This window comes from Oncorhynchus mykiss, chromosome 3 (assembly GCF_013265735.2).
Source record: "Oncorhynchus mykiss isolate Arlee chromosome 3, USDA_OmykA_1.1, whole genome shotgun sequence".
Classification (NCBI taxonomy): Eukaryota; Metazoa; Chordata; class Actinopteri; order Salmoniformes; family Salmonidae; genus Oncorhynchus; species Oncorhynchus mykiss.
In genome coordinates, this window is record NC_048567.1 from 21738113 (window position 1) to 21763300 (window position 25188).

At 41.9% G+C, this 25188-nt stretch overlaps 3 protein-coding genes and 1 non-coding gene across 7 annotated transcripts; 2 read left to right on the forward strand and 2 right to left on the reverse strand.

Moving 5' to 3' along the window:
• Positions 1-397: 397 nt before the first annotated feature.
• LOC110513517 (T-complex protein 1 subunit gamma) lies at positions 398-6149 on the forward strand. Its single transcript, XM_021593310.2, has 14 exons — positions 398-777; positions 2642-2703; positions 2810-2860; positions 2956-3018; positions 3130-3226; positions 3474-3591; positions 3717-3903; positions 4029-4178; positions 4269-4401; positions 4516-4597; positions 4700-4880; positions 5064-5309; positions 5395-5526; positions 5845-6149. The coding sequence occupies exons 1-14, from the start codon at positions 750-752 to the stop codon at positions 5935-5937; spliced, it is 1623 nt and encodes a 540-aa protein (XP_021448985.1). The 5' UTR covers positions 398-749; the 3' UTR covers positions 5938-6149.
• Positions 5609-5744, forward strand: LOC118964374. The gene has a single exon (XR_005051423.1). It is a non-coding gene; the product is annotated as a small nucleolar RNA SNORA15 (small nucleolar RNA).
• A 163-nt stretch (positions 6150-6312) lies between the features above and the next one.
• LOC118946878 lies at positions 6313-17598 on the reverse strand. The gene is made up of 4 exons (XM_036971926.1): positions 17106-17598; positions 15882-16046; positions 8595-8753; positions 6313-8380 (listed from the first exon to the last, which is right to left on the reverse strand). Exons 1-4 carry the CDS (start codon positions 17200-17202, stop codon positions 8331-8333), a joined length of 471 nt encoding a protein of 156 aa, XP_036827821.1. The 5' UTR covers positions 17203-17598; the 3' UTR covers positions 6313-8330.
• A 946-nt stretch (positions 17599-18544) lies between these two features.
• LOC110513558 (transmembrane protein 79) lies at positions 18545-22707 on the reverse strand. Of its 4 annotated transcripts, none has more exons than XM_021593354.2 (5): positions 22610-22707; positions 21144-21998; positions 20686-20880; positions 20349-20565; positions 18545-20152 (listed from the first exon to the last, which is right to left on the reverse strand). In XM_021593354.2, exons 2-5 carry the CDS (start codon positions 21829-21831, stop codon positions 19951-19953), a joined length of 1302 nt encoding a protein of 433 aa, XP_021449029.2. In that variant the 5' UTR covers positions 21832-21998; positions 22610-22707; the 3' UTR covers positions 18545-19950. The 4 variants fall into 4 exon arrangements, with proteins under 4 accessions (XP_021449029.2, XP_036827820.1, XP_021449016.2 ...); XM_036971925.1 differs by having other exon boundaries at positions 21724-21998; positions 22554-22707; XM_021593341.2 differs by having other exon boundaries at positions 22554-22707.
• Positions 22708-25188: the final 2481 nt, after the last annotated feature.

The following is a 25188-nucleotide window of genomic DNA, read 5'->3' on the forward strand; positions in this document are numbered from 1 at the left end:
ACATACACAATATAGCACATCATCCACATATTAGTACGTTTTATTAGAGACATCTGTGTATTTTATCAAATTACAGTGATATTTATTGCTATTATTTATTTTTCATAGAATGTATAGTTACATCAGCAAGGCACCTCTTGAGATTCGCGTTTTACATCAAATTTGACTGTTACATCTCATTTAGCTTTTTATATGTTTAACTATTAAAATAATTTGAGATGTCTTACATGAAAAGAGTTATCAACTTGAAGATCAGGCAATGTCCAATGCATGGGTATTATTTGATAAATAACAAAAACGTCACAGAATGGGCTTGTTTCTTTCTGGACTACATATCCCAAAATGCAAAACATGCGCGTGTAACAGTGACGAAGAGCACTAAATGGTAAGCCTCGTAAATGTAGCTACACTTTTGAAGATACAGGTAGCTTTAAGCCTTCATGCACATAATTGATACCACAGAGCTGGTCATTTATTGGGTTTCTATATAATGTCCATATATGTACTGCGGCATAGGATTTGATTTGATAGGGTAATCATACGATGAAAACAATATTAACTTGAAGATAGCGCCCACTGGCGACTTCCTCTTTCGTAGTCACGCAGATTGGGTTGTACGGCTATTCATCAACATTTCCTCGTCCTTAATTGGTCATTTCTTGCCCAACCCGCCCAGCCACAAACAAATAAGCCTTTCCTTTGCTGCTTTTGAGAACTTGGTAGGCGGTTGATCAACGCACGCTGCCAAAATGATGGGAAGACCAATCGTCGTGTTGAGTGAGTGATAAGCAAAGTTATAACATTTATCAATTAATTAAATACATAAGTGTTTTAAGTGTATTTTACTACATTTGTGAGCTTTTTCATTCATGCGATGTGATGCCCGGGGTTCGGGCCTAGCTAGCCAGTGATGTCTCGAGTTGTGACAGTCATGCTGCGTAGTTAACGGAACAATCAACACACTTTTATCCAATTTGGGGAAAAAACAGGGCTGCTGTTCTGCTAGTGTTCTATTTGGTAATGGTATGCACAGCATCTAACGTAGTTAACAAACCCTTCGGGTAATTTTTAATGGATGCTAATTTGCTATCTGCCTTACTAGCTAGATCAAAGGTGAGCTATTTCTCTGTCTCCTCGTTTTGGGGGGATGGGCTCAGTATCTGGTTCGGGTCTGTGGCAAAACGGTAGCTAACGATGTTGCAGACAATCTTGCAAATGTAAGTTCAGAAATTAAATACCGATTATTGGAGGACAAAAAAAGCCGATACATATATATATATATATATATATATATATATATATATATATATATATATATATATATATATATATGTATATATATGTGTGTGTGTAATAACAATACTGAACACTTATTTTAACTTAATATAATACACCAATAAAAACAAATCTATTTAGCCTCAAATAATGAGACATGTTCAATTTCGTTTAAATAATGCAAAAACAAAGGGTTGGAGAAGAAAGTAAAAGTGCAATATGTGCCATGTAAGAAAGCTAACGTTTGAATTCCTTGCTCAGAACATGAGAACATATGAAAGCTGGTGGTTCCTTTTAACATGAGTCTTCAATATTCCCAGGTAAGACGTTCTGGTTGTAGTTATTATAGGACTATTTCTCTCTAGACCATTTGTATTTCCTATACCTTTGACTATTGGATGTTCTTGTAGGCACTTTAGTATTGCCGGTGTAACAGCATAGCTTCCGTACCTCTCCTCGCTCCTACTTGGGCTCGACAACAGCCACCCTCGAAGCAGCGTTACCCATGCAGAGCAAGGGGAACAACTACAAGTCTCAGAGCGAGTGAAGTTTGAAATGCTATTAGCGCGCACCCCGCTAACTAGCTAGCCATTTCACATCACACTAGCCTAATCTCGGGAGTTGATAGGCTTGAAGTCATAAACCGCAGAGCTGCTGGCAAAACGCATGAAAGTGCTGTTTGAATGAATGCTTATGAGCCTTCTGGTGCCTACCATCGCTCAGTCAGACTGCTCTAATCAAATCATAGACTTAATTATATAACACACAGAAATGCGAGCCTTAGGTCATTAATATGGTCGAATCTGGAAACTATCATCTCGAAAACAAGACGTTTATTCTTTCAGTGAAATACAGAACCGTTCCGTATTTTATCTAATGGGTGGCATCCATCAGTCTAAATATTCCTGTTACATTGCACAACCTTCAATGTTATGTCATAATTACGTAAAGTTCGCAATGAGCCAGGCTGTCCAAACTGTTGCATATACCCTGACTGCGTGCAAGAACACAAGAGAAGTGACACAATTTCACCTGGTTAATATAACCCACCGTTCCTAGGCCGTCATTGAAAATAAGAATGTGTTCTTAACTGACAAGTTAAATAAAGGTGTAAAAAAAAATATATAAAATCAGCAACATCGGCGTCCAAAATTACCGATATCCGATTGTTATGAAAACTTGAAATCGGCCATTCCGATTAATTGGTCGACCTCTACTTCTAACTATACACTTATCGGCCTACAATTTGTCAGTGAAGTTGCCAAATGCACTGTACAAACCGCAGCATCATGGTCAGTAATTTTGAGCTTAGGCCAAGTTAAGAGACCCTCTCTCTGTCGCCACCTCAATTATCTTCTCTCTTCAGGCCAGAATATGAAAAGGGAGTCTGGACGCAAGGTTCAGAAAGGGAACATCAGTGCCGCAAAGGTAAAGATGACACACCTCTCCGACTTACCCTTCCCCCATAATTTTCTTTCTGATGTTTGCTGAAACATGAGAAATTCCTGCAGTCTTACAAAGTCTAATTTTACAGGCAATAGCAGATGTCATCAGAACATGCCTGGGACCAAGAGCCATGATGAAGGTTTGTACCAAGACACAATTCCTGGCACTTAGATACTTCAATCCTGAAGTGACGCCAAAATAGAACTGTCTTAACTGTTCCCCATCTATTAACAGATGCTGCTAGACCCCATGGGCGGCATTGTCATGACCAACGATGGCAATGCCATCCTCCGAGAGGTGAGGTTACTGCACTACATTTCCCATCAGCACCCTTGCACTGCTTTGGAAGATGGTGAATGTAAACAAATTCAGGTCTGTTCAAGTTACTTTTCCTGTAAACAAACACAGATCCAAGTGCAGCACCCGGCAGCCAAGTCCATGATTGAGATCAGCCGCACCCAGGATGAGGAGGTGGGAGACGGCACCACGTCAGTCATCATTCTCGGTAAGTGGCCTGGTAGTGGAAGTATTTCATTTCACTCGATTGACATGGAAATGACTGAGATCCAGTCAACCTCTTCAACATAGTGAATGTACCCTTTTGAGCTTCAGGCTATTTAGGATTGGATGTTGTGGCACTCCATCTCAGAGGGCCCATGTTGATTCTTATGCATCATCAATCGTCCTCTAAGCATCGTACTGTGTGCACATTTTAAAACAGCTCTTGGTTAACATTCTTTTTCTGTCTCTAGCTGGAGAGATGCTGTCTGTAGCAGAGCAGTTCTTGGAGCAGCAGATGCACCCCACAGTCATCATTAGTGCCTACAGACACGCCCTGGACGACATGCTCGACATGCTCAAAGACATCAGGTATAGATTGCATACACTTACACACTTACTGATGAACACTCAATTGCATTCACTTACACACACAATTCTCCCTCGCAAACTTTTACACTCAGTTCTATTGACCGACTGTCTTTGTTCCCTCCCAGCACCCCGGTGGATGTGAATGACAGGGCACAGATGCTGAAGATCATCAACTCTGCCATCTGCACCAAGGCCTTGAGTCGTTGGTCTACCATGGCGTGTAATATTGCCCTGGACGCCGTGCGCACTGTGGAGTTGGAGGAGCACGGACGCAAGGAAATCAACATTAAGCTGTACGCCAAAGTGGAGAAGGTGAGCTTTAACGTTTGCGTGTATACGTTAAATGTCTTGCAAGATTGACATCAGTGACAAAGGTGTGGTCATTGGAATAGTGACACCAGGTTGGTTGATTCCTCGTGGTTTTGCTATGGTTATAGGTGCCTGGTGGCTTCATTGAGGACTCATGTGTGCTAAAAGGCGTGATGGTCAACAAGGACGTCACTCACCCCCGCATGCGCAGAATGATCAAGAACCCCCGCATCATCCTGCTGGACTGCTCCCTGGAGTACAAGAAGGGCGAGAGCCAGGTATTGAAAACGTTTGTACAGTCATGCACACATGCAGTATAAGCATAACAGTAGCAGGTACTAGCCAATAAATGTTGTGTTCCTATGCAGACTGACATTGAGATCACACGTGAGGAAGACTTTTCCAGGATCCTTCAGATGGAGGAAGAGTATATCCAGACGATCTGTGAAGACATCATCCGCCTCAAGCCAGACCTCATCTTCACTGAGAAGGGCATCTCAGGTACTACACGCGCGCGCACACACACTATGTAAAATTCTCTACAAACTGCTCTTAATCCTCCAAAGCTCCCCCTGCACTGACCAGAGAAACTCATCTCTCCACTCATCTCCCCAGACCTGGCACAACACTATCTGATGAAGGCCAACATCACAGCCATCCGCCGTGTCAGAAAGACTGACAACAACCGCATTTCAAGGTAAGATCAATTCCACACTGTATTCTGAAGATGTGATGACTAATCGTTTTAAATAGTCTGTTAACGGACCATTAACGCTGATATCATTATCCTCCTTCTCAGGGCATGTGGGGCTCGCATTGCCAGCCGTACAGACGAGCTGCGTGAGGAGGACGTGGGAACCGGCGCCGGCCTGTTTGAGATCAAGAAGATTGGAGATGAGTACTTCACCTTCGTCACAGAGTGCAAAGACCCCAAAGCCTGCACCATCCTGCTGAGAGGAGCCAGCAAAGAGATACTGGCTGTACGTTACAAGTTACCCCTCATGCACAAAGACTATAGCAAGATGTCTCCGTTACGGCAGAAGCAGCTCATAGTCAGGCAGACCGTAACCAGACAGAATGAATTATCCTCATGGTGTGCTATCACTCTCAATGCTTCATTGTGGATCCAAACAAAGTGTTATGTGTTTCTCTCTGTCCCTCAGGAGGTGGAGCGTAACTTGCAGGATGCCATGCAGGTGTGTCGTAATGTGCTACTGGACCCATCTCTACTCCCTGGAGGCGGGGCGGTGGAGATGGCTGTGTCCAAGAGGCTGATGGAGCGTTCCAAGACCCTGACCGGGGTGGAGCAGTGGCCCTACCGTGCCGTGGCCCAGGCCCTGGAGGTTATCCCCCGTACACTCATCCAAAACTGTGGAGCCTCCACCATTCGCGTGCTCACCTCTCTCAGGGTACGCGTGTGTTTACTCTAAAATGTGCACCTTTGTCATTTTGTTGGGCACAGCAGAATCGTTTTATTAATCTTACCCTCTGTAGGCCAAGCACACCCTGGAGGCCTGTGCATCATGGGGTGTGAACGGAGAGACTGGCACCTTGGCAGACATGATGGAGCTAGGCATCTGTGAGCCACTGGCTGTGAAGGCCCAGACTTACAAGACTGCTGTGGAGGTAAGAGGGGCCAATGGGCTGCTGTTGAAAGTGATCATGTCGAATATATCTGCCACAAATGCTTACAATATTTTTTTTAAAGGCATGGATGAATTCTGTGTTACCTTGTCTGTTGTGAATGCAGTCAGACACCATGCAATAAGATTTTCACTTCTACTACTCTGAAGGATGAGTGCTTCCCAGTGCCTTATCTCCTTCACATCAAAGTGAATGCAATGAAACTCACATTTAGTCTAGTTTTATTTTATGATTTGAATAAACAGTGAAAGGTTTCAATGAACCCCACTAATGTAATTTTGGTCTCTTCTTGCCTTTCAGACGGCCATCTTGCTACTCCGCATTGATGACATTGTGTCTGGAATCAAGAAGAAAGGTGATGACCAGGCTGGAGGAGGACAGGGAGCTGAGTGAAGATGGGGGAGGAGGAAAGGAATGGGTTGGTTGACCATTGGGCAAACAGACTGTGGTAGTGTACACAGGACAGCCTACTGTTCTCTTTTGGGATGCTATTTTCCAAAAAACATTGTTTGGCCTGGATTGTCAACCAAGTATGTGTCTCGATAGTCAAGCGTACACTGTAGCCATGTGTTTTTGATTTGCTATAAAATTCTAACCGAATGCTGTTTGACTCACTCAGTTCATTGTCTCTTGTCATGGCAGATTAAATAAGTATCTACCATGAGTATTGTTTATAGCACTGTAGGACCCTGTCAAAGTGAAAACAGGTTCTACTTTTTTGAGCCTTTAAGGTTGCGTTTCTCAATGAGCAACCGCCATAAAAAAATATTGTCTTCAGCTTTATTAAAGTTAAATGCATGGGGGAAGAAACATTGCAATTCACCACATCATATTGAAAAACAAGAACTGAGTGAAGAGTACAGATAAAATATTACTTCTGGTTATGTCAAAAGGTTCTATTTTTATCTGGGTGTTAACTCCCATCCCTGACTGTTGAATATGCCTTTAAGGAAGTCATAAAACCATGCAATAGGTCATGGTTTACTTATTTTTTTTGTTTACTGTTTGACTGTATTTTTGTCAAGTTAAAGGTTTGGACACCTACTCATTCCAGGGTTTTTCTTTATTTCATTGTAGAATAATAGTGAAGACAACTATGACATAACACATTGACTCATGTAGTACATCAAAATATCGTTACCCTTTGCCTTGACAGCTTTGCACACTCTTGGCATTCTCTCAACCAGCCTCATGAGGTAGTCCCCTAGAATGAATTTCAATAAACAGGTTTGCTTTAAGTGTTTTATTTTTAACATTTTATGGAATTTGTTTCAATGTGTTTGAGCCAATCAGTTGTGATTAGGTAGGGGTGGTCATAAATCCATATTATGGCAAGAACCGCTCAAATAAGCAAAGAGAAATGACAGTCCATTACTTTAATACATGAAGGTCAGTCAATATGGTACATTTTAAGTGCAGTTGCAAAAACCAAGCCCTATGATGAAACTAGCTCTCATTAGGACTGTCACAGGAAAGGAAGACCCAGAGTTACCTCTGCAGAGGAAATGTTCATTAGTTACCAGCCTCAGAAATTGCAGCCCAAATAAATTCTTCAGAGTTCAAGTACACATCTGAACATCAACTGTGAATCGGGCCTTTATGGTCGAATTGCTGCAAAGAAACCACTAAAGGACAATTAGACTGGCTTAGGCCAAGAAACATGAGCAATGTACATTAGAAAGGTGGAAATATGTTCTTTGGTCAGATGAGTCCAAATTTGAGATTTTTGGTTCCAACCGCCGTGTCTTTGTGACGCAGAGTAGGTGAACAGATCTCTCTGCATGTGGTTCCCACCGTGAAGCTTGGAAGAAGTGGTGTGGGGGTGCTTTTCTGGTGACACTCAGTGATTGTTTCAAATTCATGGCCCACTTAGCCATGCTGGTTATCACCACATACTGCAGTGATACGCCATTCCATCTGGTTTGGGACTATCATGTTTTTCAACAGGACAATGACCCAACACACCTCCAGCTGTGTGATGGCCATTTGACCAAGAAGGAGAGTGATGGGGTGCTGCATCAGATGACCTGGCCTCCAAAATCACCTGACCTCAACCCAATTGAGATGGTTTGGGATGAGTTGGACTGCAGAGTGAAGGAAAAGCAGCCAGCAAGTGCTCAGCATATGTGGGAACTCCTTCAAGACTGTTGGAAAAGCATTCCAGTGTGCAAAGCTGTCAAGGCGAAGGGTGACGATATTTTGATTTGTTAACACTTTTGGTACAACATGATTCGATGTGTTATGTCATAGTTGTCTTCACTATCATTCTACAATGTAGAAAATACTAATACCCTTGTATTAGTAGGTGTGTCCAAACTTTTGACTGGTACTGTACGTGTCAACAGACCGTGCAAGTGCATGGATTCCTGGGCTTCGTCTCTATACGCTGACCTGAGAAGACCATTCAAAGCTATATGAAGGGAGCCTTCTTTGTTGACTCATCTGGCCAATGGCTCAGAATATGAGAAAAGGGAGCAATTAAATGCCATTTCAAGTTGTGCCTTTCCCAGCCCTGTATAGAAGCATATGGCAGTGTACCAGAAGCCTGAATACACCCTAATAAAAACAATGTCCCCTCATATTCCCTGATGGATACTTTTTAAAGCTTGTTCACCTACCAATGTAAAGGGGATGAGAAAAGTATTTCACAACATTGGGATAGTCTGTACAGCCAGGTTCCAAACCACTTGACCTGTTCTAGACACTCATTGTATCTGAAACACTGAATATATCTGACCCAGATCTCCAGGATCAGGCCAGATAGAAACAGCGGAAGAGTAGTGTTGTCATCTCTGGGCTCTCTCTCCAGTCTCTGGGTCGACACCGCTGTCCAGCTCTGGAGAGGAAATCAGCACGTTAGTTACAAAGCAATGAAGGTATTAGCATCTGTTAAATTTTTCAAAACTCTTCAACAGTGTGTGAGTATTTATCCTTTGATTTAGTTTTTTGAGCAAGATATGACTTTTTAAAACCTACGCACCTGTGTCTGACACCGGGAAAGGGGGGAAAAAATGAACTTGCGGCACCTGCTGTTAAGTGTGTTGACTCACCCATGCTGGCCTCACTGGATGCTGCGGAGGGGAGGCGTCTGTGCTGGTAGGCAGGCTGGAGGTTGGGAACCAGAGGCCCTGGAGCCAGTACAGAGGATGGGGGGAGACTCATTACCCCCGTAATAGGAGCTTGGGGTCGGACCACCTCCATATCCACGGCTGCTCTCAGTGGAGGGCCAGAAAAAGGGACGTGATCAGTGATGTGAGAAGTACAAAGTGTAAACTGAGCATACTAAACATGAGAAACACCTTCCTTGGACTCCATAAGGTGTCAAAAGCGTTCCGCAGGGATGCTGGCCCATGCTCGCTCCAATGCTTCCAAAAGTTGTATCAAGTTGGCTGGATGTCCTTTGGGTACTGGACTATTCTTGATACACATGGGAAACTGTTGAGCGTGAAAATCCCAGCAGTGTTGCAATTCTTGACACAAACCGGTGCGCCTGTCACATACTACCATACCCCATTCAAAGGCACTTAAATCTGTTGTCTTGCCCATTCACCCTCTGAATGGCACACAGTCAATCCATGTCTCAAGGCATAAAAATGTTTTTTTTTTTACCTCTCCTTCATCTACACTAATTGAAGTGGATTTAAGGGATCATGGCTTTCACATGGGTCTCATTTATAACCGTTGTGTAAATTTCACACTAAATATCTGTGTGCGGCATTTCTGAAAAGACTGAGCACGTACAAAAATAGGGATTTATAAACTTGGTGCATGTTTCTGTTATAAATCAGACCCGTCCTGAAAATGTGCACGTGAACAAGCATTACAATTCTGTCTGAAAGGCCTCCCGAGTGGTTCAGTGGTCTAAAGAACTGCATCGCAATGCTTGAGGTGTCACTACAGACCCGGGTTCGACCCCAGGCTGTGTCACAGCAGGCCGTGACTGGGAGACCCATGAGGCGGTGCACAATTGGCCCAGCGTCATCAGGGTTAGTGTAGGGTTTGGCCGGTCGGCATTTCCTTGTCGCACCGCGTTCTAGCGACTCCTTGTAGCGGGTCAGGAGCCTGCGAGCTGACTTCGGGCGCCTGCAAGCTGAATTTGCCAGCTGGACGGTGTTTCCTCCGACATATTGGTGTGGCTGGCTTCCGTGTTAAGTGAGCATGGCTCTCGACCTTCGCCTCTCCCAAGTCCGTAAGGGAGTAGCAGCAATTGGACAAGACTGTAACTACCAATTGGGGAGAAAAGGAGGTAAAAAGTACATCAAAAACAATATACAAAAAATTTTGCCTGAAAAATGCCCATTCACCTTTTATGGTGACAATAGAGCCCTTATATTCTGTATACTTAGGAAGTATTAGAATTATCCCGAGGAAGTCTTCTAAAGGAAATAGCAATAGCGAACTTGATCAAATGTCTTTGTAGATGACGGCAGAATGTTAAACTTTTGCAGTGACATTTGCTGTAAGCCTAGTCTATCCGACAGACAAAAAGTTTACGAAAGACAACAATTGCAAATTGTGAATTTTTTGCATTGACTTTTTCTCGAACCTATGCTTATGTATGCTGCACTGCCCAAATTCTGAAACATTGTCTGCTTACAGTGGTAGCCATACACACTTCAATAAAAAATATCAACAGTCTGTTCACCTGTATGTTATAAACCATGCTTCCTTCCTGATCCATTGAGCAAAATACTTTAAATAAAAGCGTATCTAATAGGTCCAATTGGCCCTTTGCTCAACCCCGCCCCTCTTAGTTACTGTTGCAACCCTGGACAAAATTTTCCCGGGAAGCCCAATTCCCCTCTACTGGCAAAATCCCCTCACAATGATATCAAACTGTGTTTTTAATACACAATGAAATTAAACACCGACTACCTTGCTAATCAAGAAACTCTCTGGTCTGTTGTAGTGGACTGTCATTACAATTGCTTCAATTGCTAAATGCACTGTCAGCCAAAGTTAGGCTACTAACCACTTTTGGAGCTAACTAGTGCTCTCAAATCGACTCCTAATGTCGACAGCAGATGAGTTGTATTCATAACATGGGTAACATAGCTAGCTAACATACATAAAAACAAATATATATATATATATATATATTAACTGGCTAGCTATCAGTCTTCGCAACGTTCGGTGGTCAATAAGACTGAGTTAGCTAACAAACAATGTAACAAAACAGGCTCTGCACGAGGAGTCGGCAACATTTCTCACGTGGAATGCTAATAACGATCTGCGTGCCAGTTATGGTTTTCATATGCACATTTTCGTGAAACAGTTTCATTTATATTCATATCTCAAAATCATTGCCATGTGGTTAATCAAAATTCTATCTAAATGAAAATTATACAAATCTAAAAGTTAACTTCTATTGCCATTGCCAACTATGTAAAAATAGCCTACATAAAGCCAACAAATAAAAACATTGCAGCCTGCAATTAGAAAATATCCTGATAAAAATAAATATCATATAAATCACATTGGCTACGTATGGCCTCACTTCGCTGTGCACCTCTCAAATTTTGTAACAATGCGTAGTGACATGATTGGTTTAAGATAGTTGGGCGCGGAACGTCCCGTATAAACACTAACTCACTTCCTTGACAACAGCTCTGCTCCGCTAAGCCCATGAAGTATGAAAGCCCTGATGTCTGCAGAGGCTGCATCACAGTAAATGCTGTAAGGCCACTTCAGAAGCCGGATTGACCATGCAGAGCCTTTGAGTCTCGGCCTCCACAATGGATTGGTTCACTGAGATGACAGGAGTCTCGTGTGCCATACAAATAATACATATACAGTGGGGAGAACAAGTATTTGATACACTGCTGATTTTGCAGGTTTTCCTACTTACAAAGCATGTAGAGGTCTGTAATTTTTTATCGTAGGTACACTTCAACTGTGAGAGACGGAATCTAAAACAAAAATCCAGAAAATCACATTGTACGATTTTTAAGTAATTCATTAGCATTTTATTGCATGACATAAGTATTTGATACATCAGAAAAGCAGAACTTAATATTTGGTACAGAAACCTTTGTTTGCAATTACAGAGATAATATGTTTCCTGTAGTTCTTGACCAGGTTTGCACACACTGCAGTAGGAATTTTGGCCCACTCCTCCATACAGACCTTCTCCAGATCCTTCAGGTTTCGGGGCTGTCGCTGGGCAATACAGACTTTCAGCTCCCTCCAAAGATGTTCTATTGGGTTCAGGTCTGGAGACTGGCTAGGCCACTCCAGGACCTTGAGATGCTTCTTACGGAGCCACTCCTTAGTTGCCCTGGCTGTGTGTTTTGGGTCGTTGTCATGCTGGAAGACCCAGCCACAACCCATCTTCAATGCTCTTACTGAGGGAAGGAGGTTGTTGGCCAAGATCTCGCGATACATGGCCCCATCCATCCTCCCCTCAATATGGTGCAGTCGTCCTGTCCCCTTGCAGAAAAGCATCCCCAAAGAATGATGTTTCCACCTCCATGCTTCACGGTTGGGATGGTGTTCTTGGGGTTGTACTCATCCTTCTTCTTCCTCCAAACACGGCGAGTGGAGTTTAGACCAAAAAGCTCTATTATTGTCTCATAAGACCACATGACCTTCTCCCATTCCTCCTCTGGATCGTCCAGATGGTCACTGGCAAACTTCAGACGGGCCTGGACATGCTCTGGTTTGAGCAGGGGGACCTTGCGTGCGCTGCAGATTTTAATCCATGACGGCGTAGTGTGTTACTAATGGTTTTCTTTGAGACTGTGGTCCCAGCTCTCTTCAGGTCATTGACCAGGTCCTGCTGTGTAGTTCTGGGCTGATCCCTCACCTCCTTCATGATCATTAATGCCCTACGAAGTGAGATCTTGCATGGAGCCCCAGACCGAGGGTGATTGACCGTCATCTTGAACTTCTTCCATTTTCTAATAATTGCGCCAACAGTTGTTGCTTTCTCACCAAGCTGCTTGCCTATTGTCCTGTAGCCCATCCCAGCCTTGTGCAGGTTCACAATTTTATCCCTGATGTCCTTACACAGCTCTCTGGTCTTGGCCATTGTGGAGAAGTTGGAGTCTGTTTGCTTGAGTGTGTGGACAGGTGTCTTTTATACAGGTAACGAGTTCAAACAGGTGCAGTTAATACAGGTAATGAGTGGAGAACAGGAGGGCTTCTTAAAGAAAAACCAACAGGTCTGTGTGAGCCGGAATTCTTACTGGTTGGTAGGTGATCAAATACTTATGTCATGCAATAAAATGTAAATGAATTACTTAAAAATCATACAATGTGATTTTCTGGATTTTTGTTTTAGATTCCGTCTCTCACAGTTGAAGTCTACCTATGATAAAAATTACAGACCTCTACATGCTTTGTAAGTAGGGAAAACCTACAAAATTGGCAGTGTTTCAAATACTTGTTCTCCCCACTGTATATACACGTATTTGCTACGGCTCGACTAAAAAATACATAAAATATATATATTTTTAAAGTATTGGTCACATACACATGTTGTTATTGCGGGTATAGCGAAATGCTTGTGTTTCTTGCTCCAACAGTGCAGCAATATCTAACAAGTAATATCTAACAATTTCACAACAATACACACAAATCTAAGTAAAGGAATGGAATTAAGAATATATAAATATATGGATGAACAGTAGAATAGAATAGAATACAGTATATACATATGAGATGAGTAATGCAAAATATGTAAACATTAAAGTGACTTGTGATCCATTATTAAAGTGGTCAGTGATTTCAAGTCTATGTATATAGGCAGCAGCCTCTGATGTGCTAGTGATGGCTATTTAACAGTCTGATGGCCTTGAGATAGTGTTTTTCAATCTCTCGGTCCCAGCTTTGATGCACCTGTACTGACCTCGCCTTCTGGATGATAGCGGGGTGAACAGGCAGTGACTTGGGTGGTTGTTGTCCTTGATTATCTTTTTGGCCTTATTGTGACATTGGGTGCTGTAGGTACCCTGGAGGGCAGGTAGTTTGCCCCCGGTGATGCGTTGGGCAGACCGCACCACCCTCTGGAGAGGTCTGCGGTTGCGGGCGGTGCAATTGCCGTACCAGGCGGTGATACAGCCCGACAGGATGCTCTCGATTGTGCATCTGTAGAAGTTTGTGATGGTTTTTGGTGCCATGCCAAATTTCTTCAGCCTGTTGCGCCTTCTTCACCACACTGTCTGTGTGGGTGGACCATTTCAGTTTGTCAGTGGTGTGTACATCGAGGAACTTGAAGCTTTCCACCTTCTCCATTGCTGTCCCATCGATGTGGATAGGGGGGTGCTCCCTCTGCCGTTTCCTGAAGTCCACGATCAGCTCCTTTGTTTTGTTGACGTTAAGTGAGAGGTTATTTTCCTGGCACCACACTCTCAGAGCCCTCACCACCTCCCTGTAGGCTGTCTCGCCATTGCTGGTAATCAAGCCTACTACTGTTGTGTCGTCTGCAAACTTTATGAACTTGATGATTGAGTTGGAGGCATGCGTGGCCACGCAGTCATGGGTGAACAGTGAGTACAGGAGGAGGCTGAGCACGCACCCTTGTGGGGACCCTGTGTTGAGGATCAACACGGGGGCGGCCAGTCAGGAAGTCCACGACCCAGTTGCACAGGGCGGGGTTCAGACCCAGGGCCTTGAGCTTAATGATGAGCTTGGAGGGTACTATGGTGTTGAATGCTGAGCTATAGTCAATGAACAGCATTCTTGTATAGGTATTCCTCTTGTCCAGATGGGATAAGGCGTTGTGCAGTGCGATGGCGATAGCGATTGTATCGTCTGAGGATCTATTGGGGCGGTAAGCAAGGCGATATGATCCTTGACTAGTCTCTCAAAGCACTTCCTGATGACAGATGTCCCACCAGGGCGCAATAGTCATTTAGTTCAGTTACCTTTGCTTTCTTGGTTACAGGAGCAATGGTGGCCATCTTGAAGCATGTGGGGAAAGCGCACTGGGATAGGGAGAGATTAAATATGTTTGCCCAAATTTTCTGGGGCGGGGCTTAGCGAAGGGTCAATTAAATTAGAAATGCGCGTGGTAGTTTGTTGTAGGCTCTGGCTACTTCGGGAATATGAACCCATCATGGCCAGAAAAGGTTTATTTACATTTATTCTGCAATTATTCTGCATTTATTCTGCACATTTATTCTGCAATGGTTATGAAAATATGGATTGCGTATAACTGCAATATTGTCTCCTCGAGAAATGTGAAAGTACAGTATTCAGAAGTAACCTACAACCAACTGCCTGTTCCACCGTTAATAAACTGCGCTTCAGATCAGATGGCATAGAGCAAAATACTTGAAATTGCTTATCTATTTACTACTATGAAGTGGGTCCAATTAAACCAGAGATGAGATGAATGGTATCCTTGTTGTAGGCCTATGCTTCCTCATGAGTATGTAAACATCACAGAAAAGGTGAGGAATATATTATGCAATGATCATGGAAATTAAATAAATAATAGCTTTGGAAATAAATGGCTATTTCTAATTATTTTCAAATGCAAAAACAAACTAAATAGATTTCTCTTCTCACTAATGGCAAATGATTGTATCTTGTTATTAACCTGTTTAACCTGTTCATATCCTCCATTTGCAGAAAATACTAATCTACTTGCCTGCTTGCAATGCAGTACTTCAACCACTAGAAACTGTGCTTACGCATGGTCTAAGGTTTGAGGGAAGGTGAGCACATTTTCATGTCTAGTTCAGTTTTTATAAATGCCAACTTTTGTGTGAAAACTGGCACACGCATGTTTCATTTCCAGAATCATTGCATAATAAATTACTCACCTTCTCTGTGATGGTTTCATACTCATGAGGTAACATAGGCCTTTTTTTTAAAAATACTTCAGTTTATTTTAGTAAATACTTAACACATTTTTTTCTCAAAACTGCATTGTTGGTTAAGGGCTTGTAAGTAAGCATGTCACTGTAAGGTCTCCCTCCACCTGTTGTATTTGGTGCACGTGACAAATCAAATTTGATTTGTGATTTGTGGGGTCTATTTTGTACATTCGCATGGTTTATAAGTGAGTCATGAAAAGAGCAGTTGTTCTTAATGTTTTGTATACTCAGTGTATGGCTCTGTGAAGCACTTCCCAATAGCATACATTCTTCCTTACTTCAACAAAACAATCACTGATCTGACAAGCTGCAGAGGTGAGAGCAATGTTCCCAAAATATTGCTCCCATTTATAATAGGATTATCAGAGAGATTGAGAGAGGTAACTTCTAATAATAACCAGTAACTACCATATCAAGGCTCCTGATAAAGGAGGTCAGTTAAATATTAGCCTTTGGAGACCATTCAACAAGACATTTGGAAAGATAGCCATACAAGTGTTTTAATGGTCTTACCAATGGGGTCCTGTGATTGGTGGGGACGGTGAATAGACTGATAGGAGGGAGGGAGGGGCTCTACATAGATGGTGTTGATAGGTCCGGTTTTGGATGCAGAAATGGGGTGCTTACTGAAGTCTCCCCAACACACCCCACCACCAGCCGAAGATGTGGCTGTAACATCTGCCAAAAGGAACATTTTAAAAGACAAGTATCAATACTCTGAAGTGATTTCCTCTCCTTATCTAATTTCCTTCATCTGCACTGATGTGAAATAACTGGACTGGTGAAAGCAATTTTCAGAAGTTAGCTTAAACAATTGTACTTCAAATTATTGTCAGATCAGTCCAGCTGAAGGAGAGCAGGAAGCAGGCAGTAAGCCTTTTTTACACTGCTGACATGCACACAACCTGGGCACCCAGCTCTTGACAGCAAGTGCACCTAAAGTACTTGACAGGAGGTGTTGAGGTGTAGGCGTAGACTAGTGCTGTTACTTTCGAACAGGTATGCCAATCCTGATGGACAAGTCTTAAGCAACCGCATGATACGTTGGGACTAAATGTTGCCTTGCTACATTGGCCCCCAACTTCCTCAAAACCATCGCAAATAATGGAGGAGCATCAGCATTGGCAGTTAACAACACTGACTACTTATTTTAAAGCCACAGCCAGATTTCCAGTCATTTCAACTAAGGCAATATAGCCTACCCCTTAATTTGGAAGAATATTACTTATTATTCATAATTTGATACAGTAGTCTTAAGTACAGTAGTCTTATCATAATAGGACATACTACTCCATTGTTTATGTTTATATTGACATAAAATGTATACTGGTAAACAAATGATGTAATGTTTATCTTCTATAATGTTATTCCTTCAGCACTATTATAAACGTGTTTGCCTGTGGAAAAATCGTTCCCTAGCAAAAAATTGCTCCCTTGATATACACATTTTATAGTATAGCTTTTACAGTAAATAAAACTTTAAAATGTTATATTATTTATAATAGGCCTACCCCCAATGTATTATCAGGCTATAGCATTTAGGCCTATAGAGCCCACCAAACAAATTCAATAGACATTTTACTGTCAAATTCACAGTGCAAGGCCGACAGGGATCTATGAAGTGTCCACTTCAACCTAACTTCCTGGGTGGTATAATTCGTCTATAGGTTAATTGTATGCATTTGTATAGGCTATATATTTGTATCCATCAATTCTTGAAAACAATCACGTTCTTACCGTAACACCTGTTTTTCCTAAATTTCCGCAATGGACAATTTTCTTTGATTCGAAGCAGACACGCTCCGTGTTTTCTTCTAGCTGGCGCAGCTGCCATATTTTACTCGTCTTGACCCTTTCACTTCGATAACTTTAGTGGTAAATACCCCTGGGGTACAGATAAGATAGGCCTACTTTGAAACTGACGTGCAAGGGGTTGCTTTCTTGTAATTCAGAACCCAGACTTCCCTGTGGCCAGACCAATAAATAAACGAGAAGTTTGGGTGGATGTGAACAATATTTGACATCCGACAAAAAATGGGAGCCGTTAGTTCAGTCGAAAAGTGTAGTCCTATCTCATATGCTCGATGTTATGACGTCTTCAAAACAACTGGGAAGTCGGAAATCTCCGACTTCCGACCGTTCAAAACAACTCGGAACTCGGAAAAAAACAAGCTCCAACAAGGAAAACTTTTTTTTATCGGTCATCCAACTCGGGCCTCTTTAGAGCTCTGACTTTCTGAAGTGAAGATCCCTGATCACATGATTTAACCTCGTATTTTACAGAGTTCCCAGTTGTTTTGAACATAGCAATTTGCTCCATTCATAACCAAGTGGGAAGGTGGTAATTACCAGTTGTGGCGTTGTAAATACCAGTTGGATGCATTCACATGCTTTGAACTCGTTGACAAACGCCGGATGGCTAATGGCCAACAAGCTGCGTCAACCATAAACTAAACGTACAGCTATCATGCATGCAAACAAATTATAGTTTTCAAAAAACACATCAATAGATAACTTTTTTATAATGTTATGTTACATTTAACTGCCGAAAATGCTGTTATCAAGGTCAGAATGTGGGTGATGTCTGTGATCAGGGGTGATAGACGAGTTTCCCACAGAGATGGAGGCCTCTTGTGACCAAAAGCAAGTTTTAGCATGGGCAGCGCCATTAGGATTTTCACCATTTTGAAGTAGTCAACTGGGTGGGACTTCCTACTGGTTAAGGAAAGATTATATATTTCCATCCAGGTCATCAGGAGGGATCAGCCAATGAGTTACACTTGTGAGCAAACATTTCATAACTGCAGGTGGACAGTAAATTGCCAACTTTGGCTTTATACCTGTTCAAACAACACACTCCAGGTTGCATGAATTCACCCTTCAGTTTGTTAACCAGCTCGTAGGAGTAGAAGAAAATGTACTACTTCAAAATGGAGATGGCCTCGAGGGCGCAGCCCATGCTCTCACAGATGCCATAATTGGACCGATACCATGTTGTGTCCTCTAACTATCTCTATGGTTTTCCACTAGTAATTACGAGTTGGATGGGTGTTCAAGTGGATTTCCCCGAGTTGTATGTGATAAATACCACCTTCCCACTTGGTCACGAACACAGCAATAACACAGTCCAAAAACAGGTGCCCATTCAGAACAACTGTAATGCACAAAGACCTTCCTTAAATGCTTGCTAATTTTTATTAGCCACTAAAAGGCTTTCATACCAATAAAAATGTGTCAGCTTCACTAATGAAGCAAATGAAAACCCAATAAAAACATAACTTGTTACATATAAATTATTTGTAAAAATATATAAAAAGTTAAAAGAAAATCATAAGAAAAGACAATGATAGACATGAAATAGACTCTACAATTTGTTTCCGCTTGTTATTAGCTAAAGTTGACTTGGAAACGTAGAAAGAAATCAGCGTAGTTATACATTTCATAGTCTATGCCTACACTAAAAATCAGATTTCATACATTACATTTTAAAATAGGTCTATTTTAAAATACAATAACTCCATTCACAATCACTCTTACAGAGCTGTGCTGTATTGTGAAAGGATTTGTTTTCAGAGATGAAGGCATGGAGGTTGGGCCACCTGTGCAGGTAGGTTTGTTTTTGTTGGACGGGTTTGATTTCTATAACAAGGTTGCCATTTTTGGGGGCACAAAAAGCCATGCAATCCACCTTCTCCAATAATGAAATGGTTCTCAATATCAAAATCTTTGTACTAAATCAATTATCTTTAAATGATTTGTTAGCTCTTATAATGACATGGCATTGCTCATGTGTGGACGTCCTTTTAAAAGGCAATACAGTAATGAAATTATGAGACAAAATGTCCACTCAGTAGTCGATGACCTTATCACAGAACATGATTTTGTGTTTGGTTGTATTGAACATTTTCAAAAAGGAATTGATTGACTAGAAGGTCTAGAGGAAGTCTTAGTTTCTCTCTATAAACCTGATTTTAGGTACCAAATGTCAATGCAATTAATGTTATTAGCCTGCAATACCAGATTCACAACCAAATGCAAAACAATAGATTACAGGATGCCTCAAGTACAGATAATTGTCAAACCAAACAGTACAGTTCAGCAAACTATTTGTCTGCAGCAGGCCTAGCTAGATATTTCTGAGGAAGGCAATGGTTTGGTTATTGTAGACACTTCCCCAAGTGGCACAATTCTGTGTGGAACTACAAACTATTTTCATTAACTCTGCATTGAACCGACAATTGTGATTTTAACATTATTCCATGGTACTTAACAGTCATTCTGTCGATTAGCAGATCTTTTACAGAATGCATTCTACCGTTTCACCAAAGTGACGGTATAATGCCATGCAAGAAAATGAATTATAACATAGAAACTTTAACCAAAAACTGTTTTTATAAGCTCTATCACTAACTACCACTGCTCAGTCTATTCTACACATCATCAGTGTGGTTTAAAAATCACACTAGCACAATCCACTACAGTTTACATAGTAACCCTTTGAAAGTTAAATTCTACCAGTTGGTAAAACAGATCCTGTCCCTCTTCCCCATCCTTGCATTTCTTCAGCCTTTCCTCCATCCTCCTATCCCCAGAACCTCTGGCGGGAGGCTGAGGGTTGGTCTTGTTGGTGCATCACATCCTGGGCAAAGATGGTGCCCCCAGCATCCATGGTGAAGATGAAGTAGAGATTGGCACCCAGCATGGCCACAGTGGGCAGGAAGGACAGGCCGAAGCCAAAGCCCCGAACACTGCTGCCCAGTGCAGCTGCCACCCAGTACATCAGCCTATTGGCACAGAGGAGAGATGTACATTAGACAGATGCAGTCATTTCTATAGTCTGCCCAGACTGCCTTATATTGAGATCACATGCCATATAGGGATATGACTGACTGGGCACTGAAATTGGACAATAGATTTCACTGCATCTCTCTGGTGTATGTGATAATAAAATATTTTTTTTCTGCATTGCTGTTTCTTTACCTGCCGAAGGCGAAGATGATGGTGAGCAGGGGCACTAGTTTGAGCAGGTCCTGGCTCAGGTAGGGCGCCATTACAGCCAGCTGCAGGAAGTAGAGCAGAAAGAGGGTGACGGAGTCATCCACATAGCGCCGGTGCACACCCACTTCCCTGGCCTCCAATTCACGCAGCGGCTTCACATCCCCCAACCGCATCCTGGAGACACCCAGCACCAACCAGCCTGGGAGGACAACACAAGTGTTAGCTTGTGATGTTAGTGTTGTTGTTCAACCCACCTTGCTGTTCACACCGGAGTAATTCTGGTAAAGAACATCTGCTGAATGACCAATGAGCCACTCACCCAGTATGATGGGCACCACAGCGAAGACAGAGCAGCGCAGTGTGTAGACCAGCCTTAGGGGGGCACTGTCCAGCAGTGGGGCATCAAAAGGCAGGAAGACATAGCCCCCCCACACTAGGAGGGGGAAAATCAGAGCTGCGGTGAACACAGACACCCCCACTTTGAGAGCATCCCTGTTGGCACAGTCACAACCACCTGGAGGGGAGAGGAAAGGAGAGACTTAGCTTTCTTTTTACTTCAGAGGACAGAAATACTCATGTAAACATTACCACTTATAGATCTGATTACCTCAAATAAGGGAGAAGGGGAAGGATGAATTTGCACTCGCAAAACTATTTGAGCAGAACCACAGTGGCTGAATGAACAGGGGAGAAACTAGCAAAGAGAAAGACAGACAATGAGAGAAAGAGGTTGGAGGCCAAAAGACAGAAAGATGACATGTTAGTGCATTTCTTTACATTTTGAGGACCCCCCCTCCACTGGCCAGTCGTGGTAGTAGCCATCAGGTGGGGTTCCCTGGGGAATGAGGAGGCAGCTCTTCTCTGCGTCCACATCCCAGAATACCTCCCTTCCGCTGGGAGACGTTGGAGCACTAGAGGAGTGTAGGATGGTGACGGATGGGTTGAAGACCTGCGCTGCCTTCTCAGGCAAATAGTTCATATCATCTTCCACCTCTATCTCTACCTGCACCTTCTTCCCTATCTTACACAGCCCTGGGTCCTGCACCTCTCTCCCCATCCATTCTTCCTCTGTTCTCAAACCCAGCCCTCTCTCACTCTCCATCTGCCTTTCTCCTTCTTGAAGAGAGGTGCACATGGAGTACACACTCTTCCGTTCTTCCTCAGGGTCATCCCCCTTTCCCCTTCCCTTATCTTCTTTTGCAGTCAATGCACTTCTGTTCTTTGTAGTTTTCTCTACATCCCTGTCACCTGGCCATTGCAGAGTGGTAGGCTCCAATTTAGCCGAACTAACCATTTCATCTTCCTCCACCACTCCTTCCCCCCTCTTTTCCAAATCTTCCCCCAATTCTTTAATCACCTTCTCCTCTTCCCGCCATGTTGGGGGTTGGGGTTCAGCAGTCACCCCGCTGGTTTTGGAGGGGCTGTCTTCTAGCAGCTCCAGGTTTAACGGCAGGATCTCAGACATTGTTTTATTTTTAGGTGTTCAATGTCTCCAGTCCGTTTGTCTTGGTGAATCTGTCAGTGAGTCTTATGCTTGATTGAGTGTTTTTACTTTGACTGAAGTCACATCACATTGTCTGTTTCTTTCTTTGTGTCCCAGCTCTATTGGTTTGATGGTAAACAGCTCTTCACCTACAAAGAAAAGTACATTTACAGAGTGCACATTCTGTAGGTCATACATGTCCTCCCACGCAATAGCTGATGCCCCAAACCCGAAAAGATGTAACTCCAGACAGCATTCTAGTATCATTAATCAAACAATAGTCTCTAAAGTTGAAATTTTTCCACGACAGGTAAGGTAAGCCAAGAACGATAAGACAAGTAGAATCCCTCCCTGCCCCTTGCCAACAAAGCTCCGCCCAATGCATCTCATTATGGCCTGTGCTGAGTAGTCGAAGAAAATAAAAGCCCTATTTACGCATGACTACCGAAGAAAATACTCTTGCAATAGAAAACCACTAAATAAAAAATATTTGATATACAAATAGAGTTATAAAGTTGCCTGAATGTGTTAACTGTCCAGACAAATGTTGTACAGACCTTCAAAGCGCACTCCATATCAAAACACGGAAGTTTCTCATACCAGCGCACTAGATAAAAATGGTGTGCTTTCCGCCACGCAAGAAGACTGCTAGTTAAACAAAGCTAGAAAACACAACGGAAAATACATAAAAGTGTAATACTCACCTAACCTCAACGATTATCAAACAATGAATTTGGGAATTTGATGGAATGTCTCTTACATCGTTTTCCTACTTCTATTGTTATTGTGTAACAACTTTCAGTGGGTGGAAATTCAGGTGTGTCCAGGTAAGTTATTAAAGGGTATGTTGCTAAAAAAAACATTAAAGGGAAAGTACGATAGGAACTGTCAGTAGGATAATATTTAGTTCCTATCGCACTTTCCCTTTAATGTATTTGAGAAACATACCATTTAATAATTTAATGTAATAATTGAATGTACAAAAAAACAGCAACGTGTGTATTTCAAGCAGTCTTATATGTGACTTTCTTGGGATGAAAATAATTAGTGAGAAATTGTGTCTATAGCCTACAGTAAAAGTTTTGTTTCATGTTACGTGTTTGTTATTGGATTGATGTGTACTATTTTACGTATTGGTGTGTACTATTCACCTTATGTTGGTTACCCTTTTTGGGATCTAATTCCAAAAGCAATATTGGTCGAAACACAGCCCTGTCACTGACAGAATGAAGTACAGAGAACCGAGAAATCTAAATGTTGGTATAGGCTTCAAGAGGCCTATCTATTTAGTTGCCTAGCATTTAAAGGGATAGTTCACCCAAATTACAAAATTACTCATTATTTTCCATAAGTAGTCTATGGACAAGGTATGACAGCAATCCATGCTTTGGATAGTTAGTTTACCTGACATTGTTTCTAAATGCATTTGTGGCACAAATCCCATTCAAGCCATGGGACTATTAGCATTTTTTTGCGCATCATGTTGAAATAATCTATAAGTGACTTTGATAAACTTCACAATACAATTTTTATACTTTGTATGATTTGTACATGATGCACATGTAAAGGATGTGAAACGGCTAGCTTAGTTCTCCATGATTTTAATGAGATTTGTGCCACAATACTGAAACATTAGCATTTGGAAACCAGGGAAATAAAACCAAACACCGGAGGTTGGTGGCACCTTAACTGGGGAAGATGGGCTTGTGGTAATGGCTGGAGCGGAATAGGTGGAATGGTATCAAATACATCAAACACATGGTTTGTCCTCTCCTCTGCAGCCTCCACTTGAAACCAAAGCACGGATTGCTGTCATACATTGTCCATAGACTGCTTACAGGGTAAGGAAACCAATGTGTCATTTTGTAATTTGTGTGAACTACACCTTTAAATAGGCCAATTAGGCAATATTCCCGCATATAATTTATATTTTCGGGAATACATTTTTTTTCTGTAACTTCTAGACTACTCTGTTTGATCAATTACTATTGAACACAGCCTAGGTTTAAGCATGGTAATACGATTTTATTGTGGATAGCTTCCAACTACTTTCTCTTCAGATTAATCAAATACCCCAGCCAAACACTTTCCATACCCATCATTGATGATATACTAGAGGTATTATACATAAATGGCATAATAATTCGTGCACCATGGTGTTATGACCTAATGAAACCAGTAGAGGTCGCAAGAGCGTTACCTGAACTTTACACAAACCGACGACATTAATGATGTACATAAACCCTGGATTGCAAATGTTGTCGCCTATATTGGCACTCCCCAGAAGCAGCCCTTCATGGGAATGAATGGATTTCTACAGTATTTTAATTTCATTTTTCAAGGAAAGAATTCCATGTATTTAAATATTTTGTGTAGTGGGGGCTGTAACGTTAGAACTTTCTAAAAATTATACTTTAAGGAAAATGTTTTTATATATTACATATCACATAATATCATTTAAAAGTATGCATTGATGTATATTTCGCTACATCCGCAATAACATCTGATAAATATGTGTATGTGACCAATAAAATGTGATTTGATTTATATGGAATATAATAAACATGGCAAAATAAATGTAGACTTTAATAAATGGATTTCTATAGCTCCCCCAAAAAATGTACACCGGTGGGAGAGTGCCAAGATGGAGGTGCGGTGGCTTCAAAACAGCACCACCCTGTCAGTCATCTAGTGCATATTTAAATCATTGTCTGACATGTGTCTGGACTTTTGACTGGTATGAGTGTTATGAAAGGTGAGATTAATTAATTAAATGCCATGCACTTTGGATCAAATGTATAGGCTACACATAATAATAGTGCACAGAGGGGCCTGTTCCAAAATCAAGGTCATTTGGATATATACTGGGAATACTAATGTTCATGTGTGTTGTGGAGTAGAAACCATACGGACTATTCTTCTGAATAGTAATACCTGAAAGACTCACACAATTCCATTTGGGCACAGTGTCACTGATGAAATGTAATTCTCGCAACTCGGGAAGCATATAGTCTACTCTTCCACAGTGCACATCCTCTTATGTTTGTCAAGCATTTCCATCCAGGGACGATACTTCCATAACAACTTTTGTTTATTTTCCTAGGGTTTCCTAGGGGAGGGTTGGCTTGTATATTTCATCTCTCCTCCTTCGCCTTATTTGGTGCAATGAAACGATTTCTGAGAGAATTGATTATAGACAGAGAGGAGGTCCTAGAGAACAGCCCAGGGATATTTTAGGCCTAGTCTACATGTAGGCAGGGTTGAGGAGTAACTGATTACAAAAAAAACAGTAACTGTTATCAGTGACATTAATCGCAAAAATATTGTAATTGTTTTTTA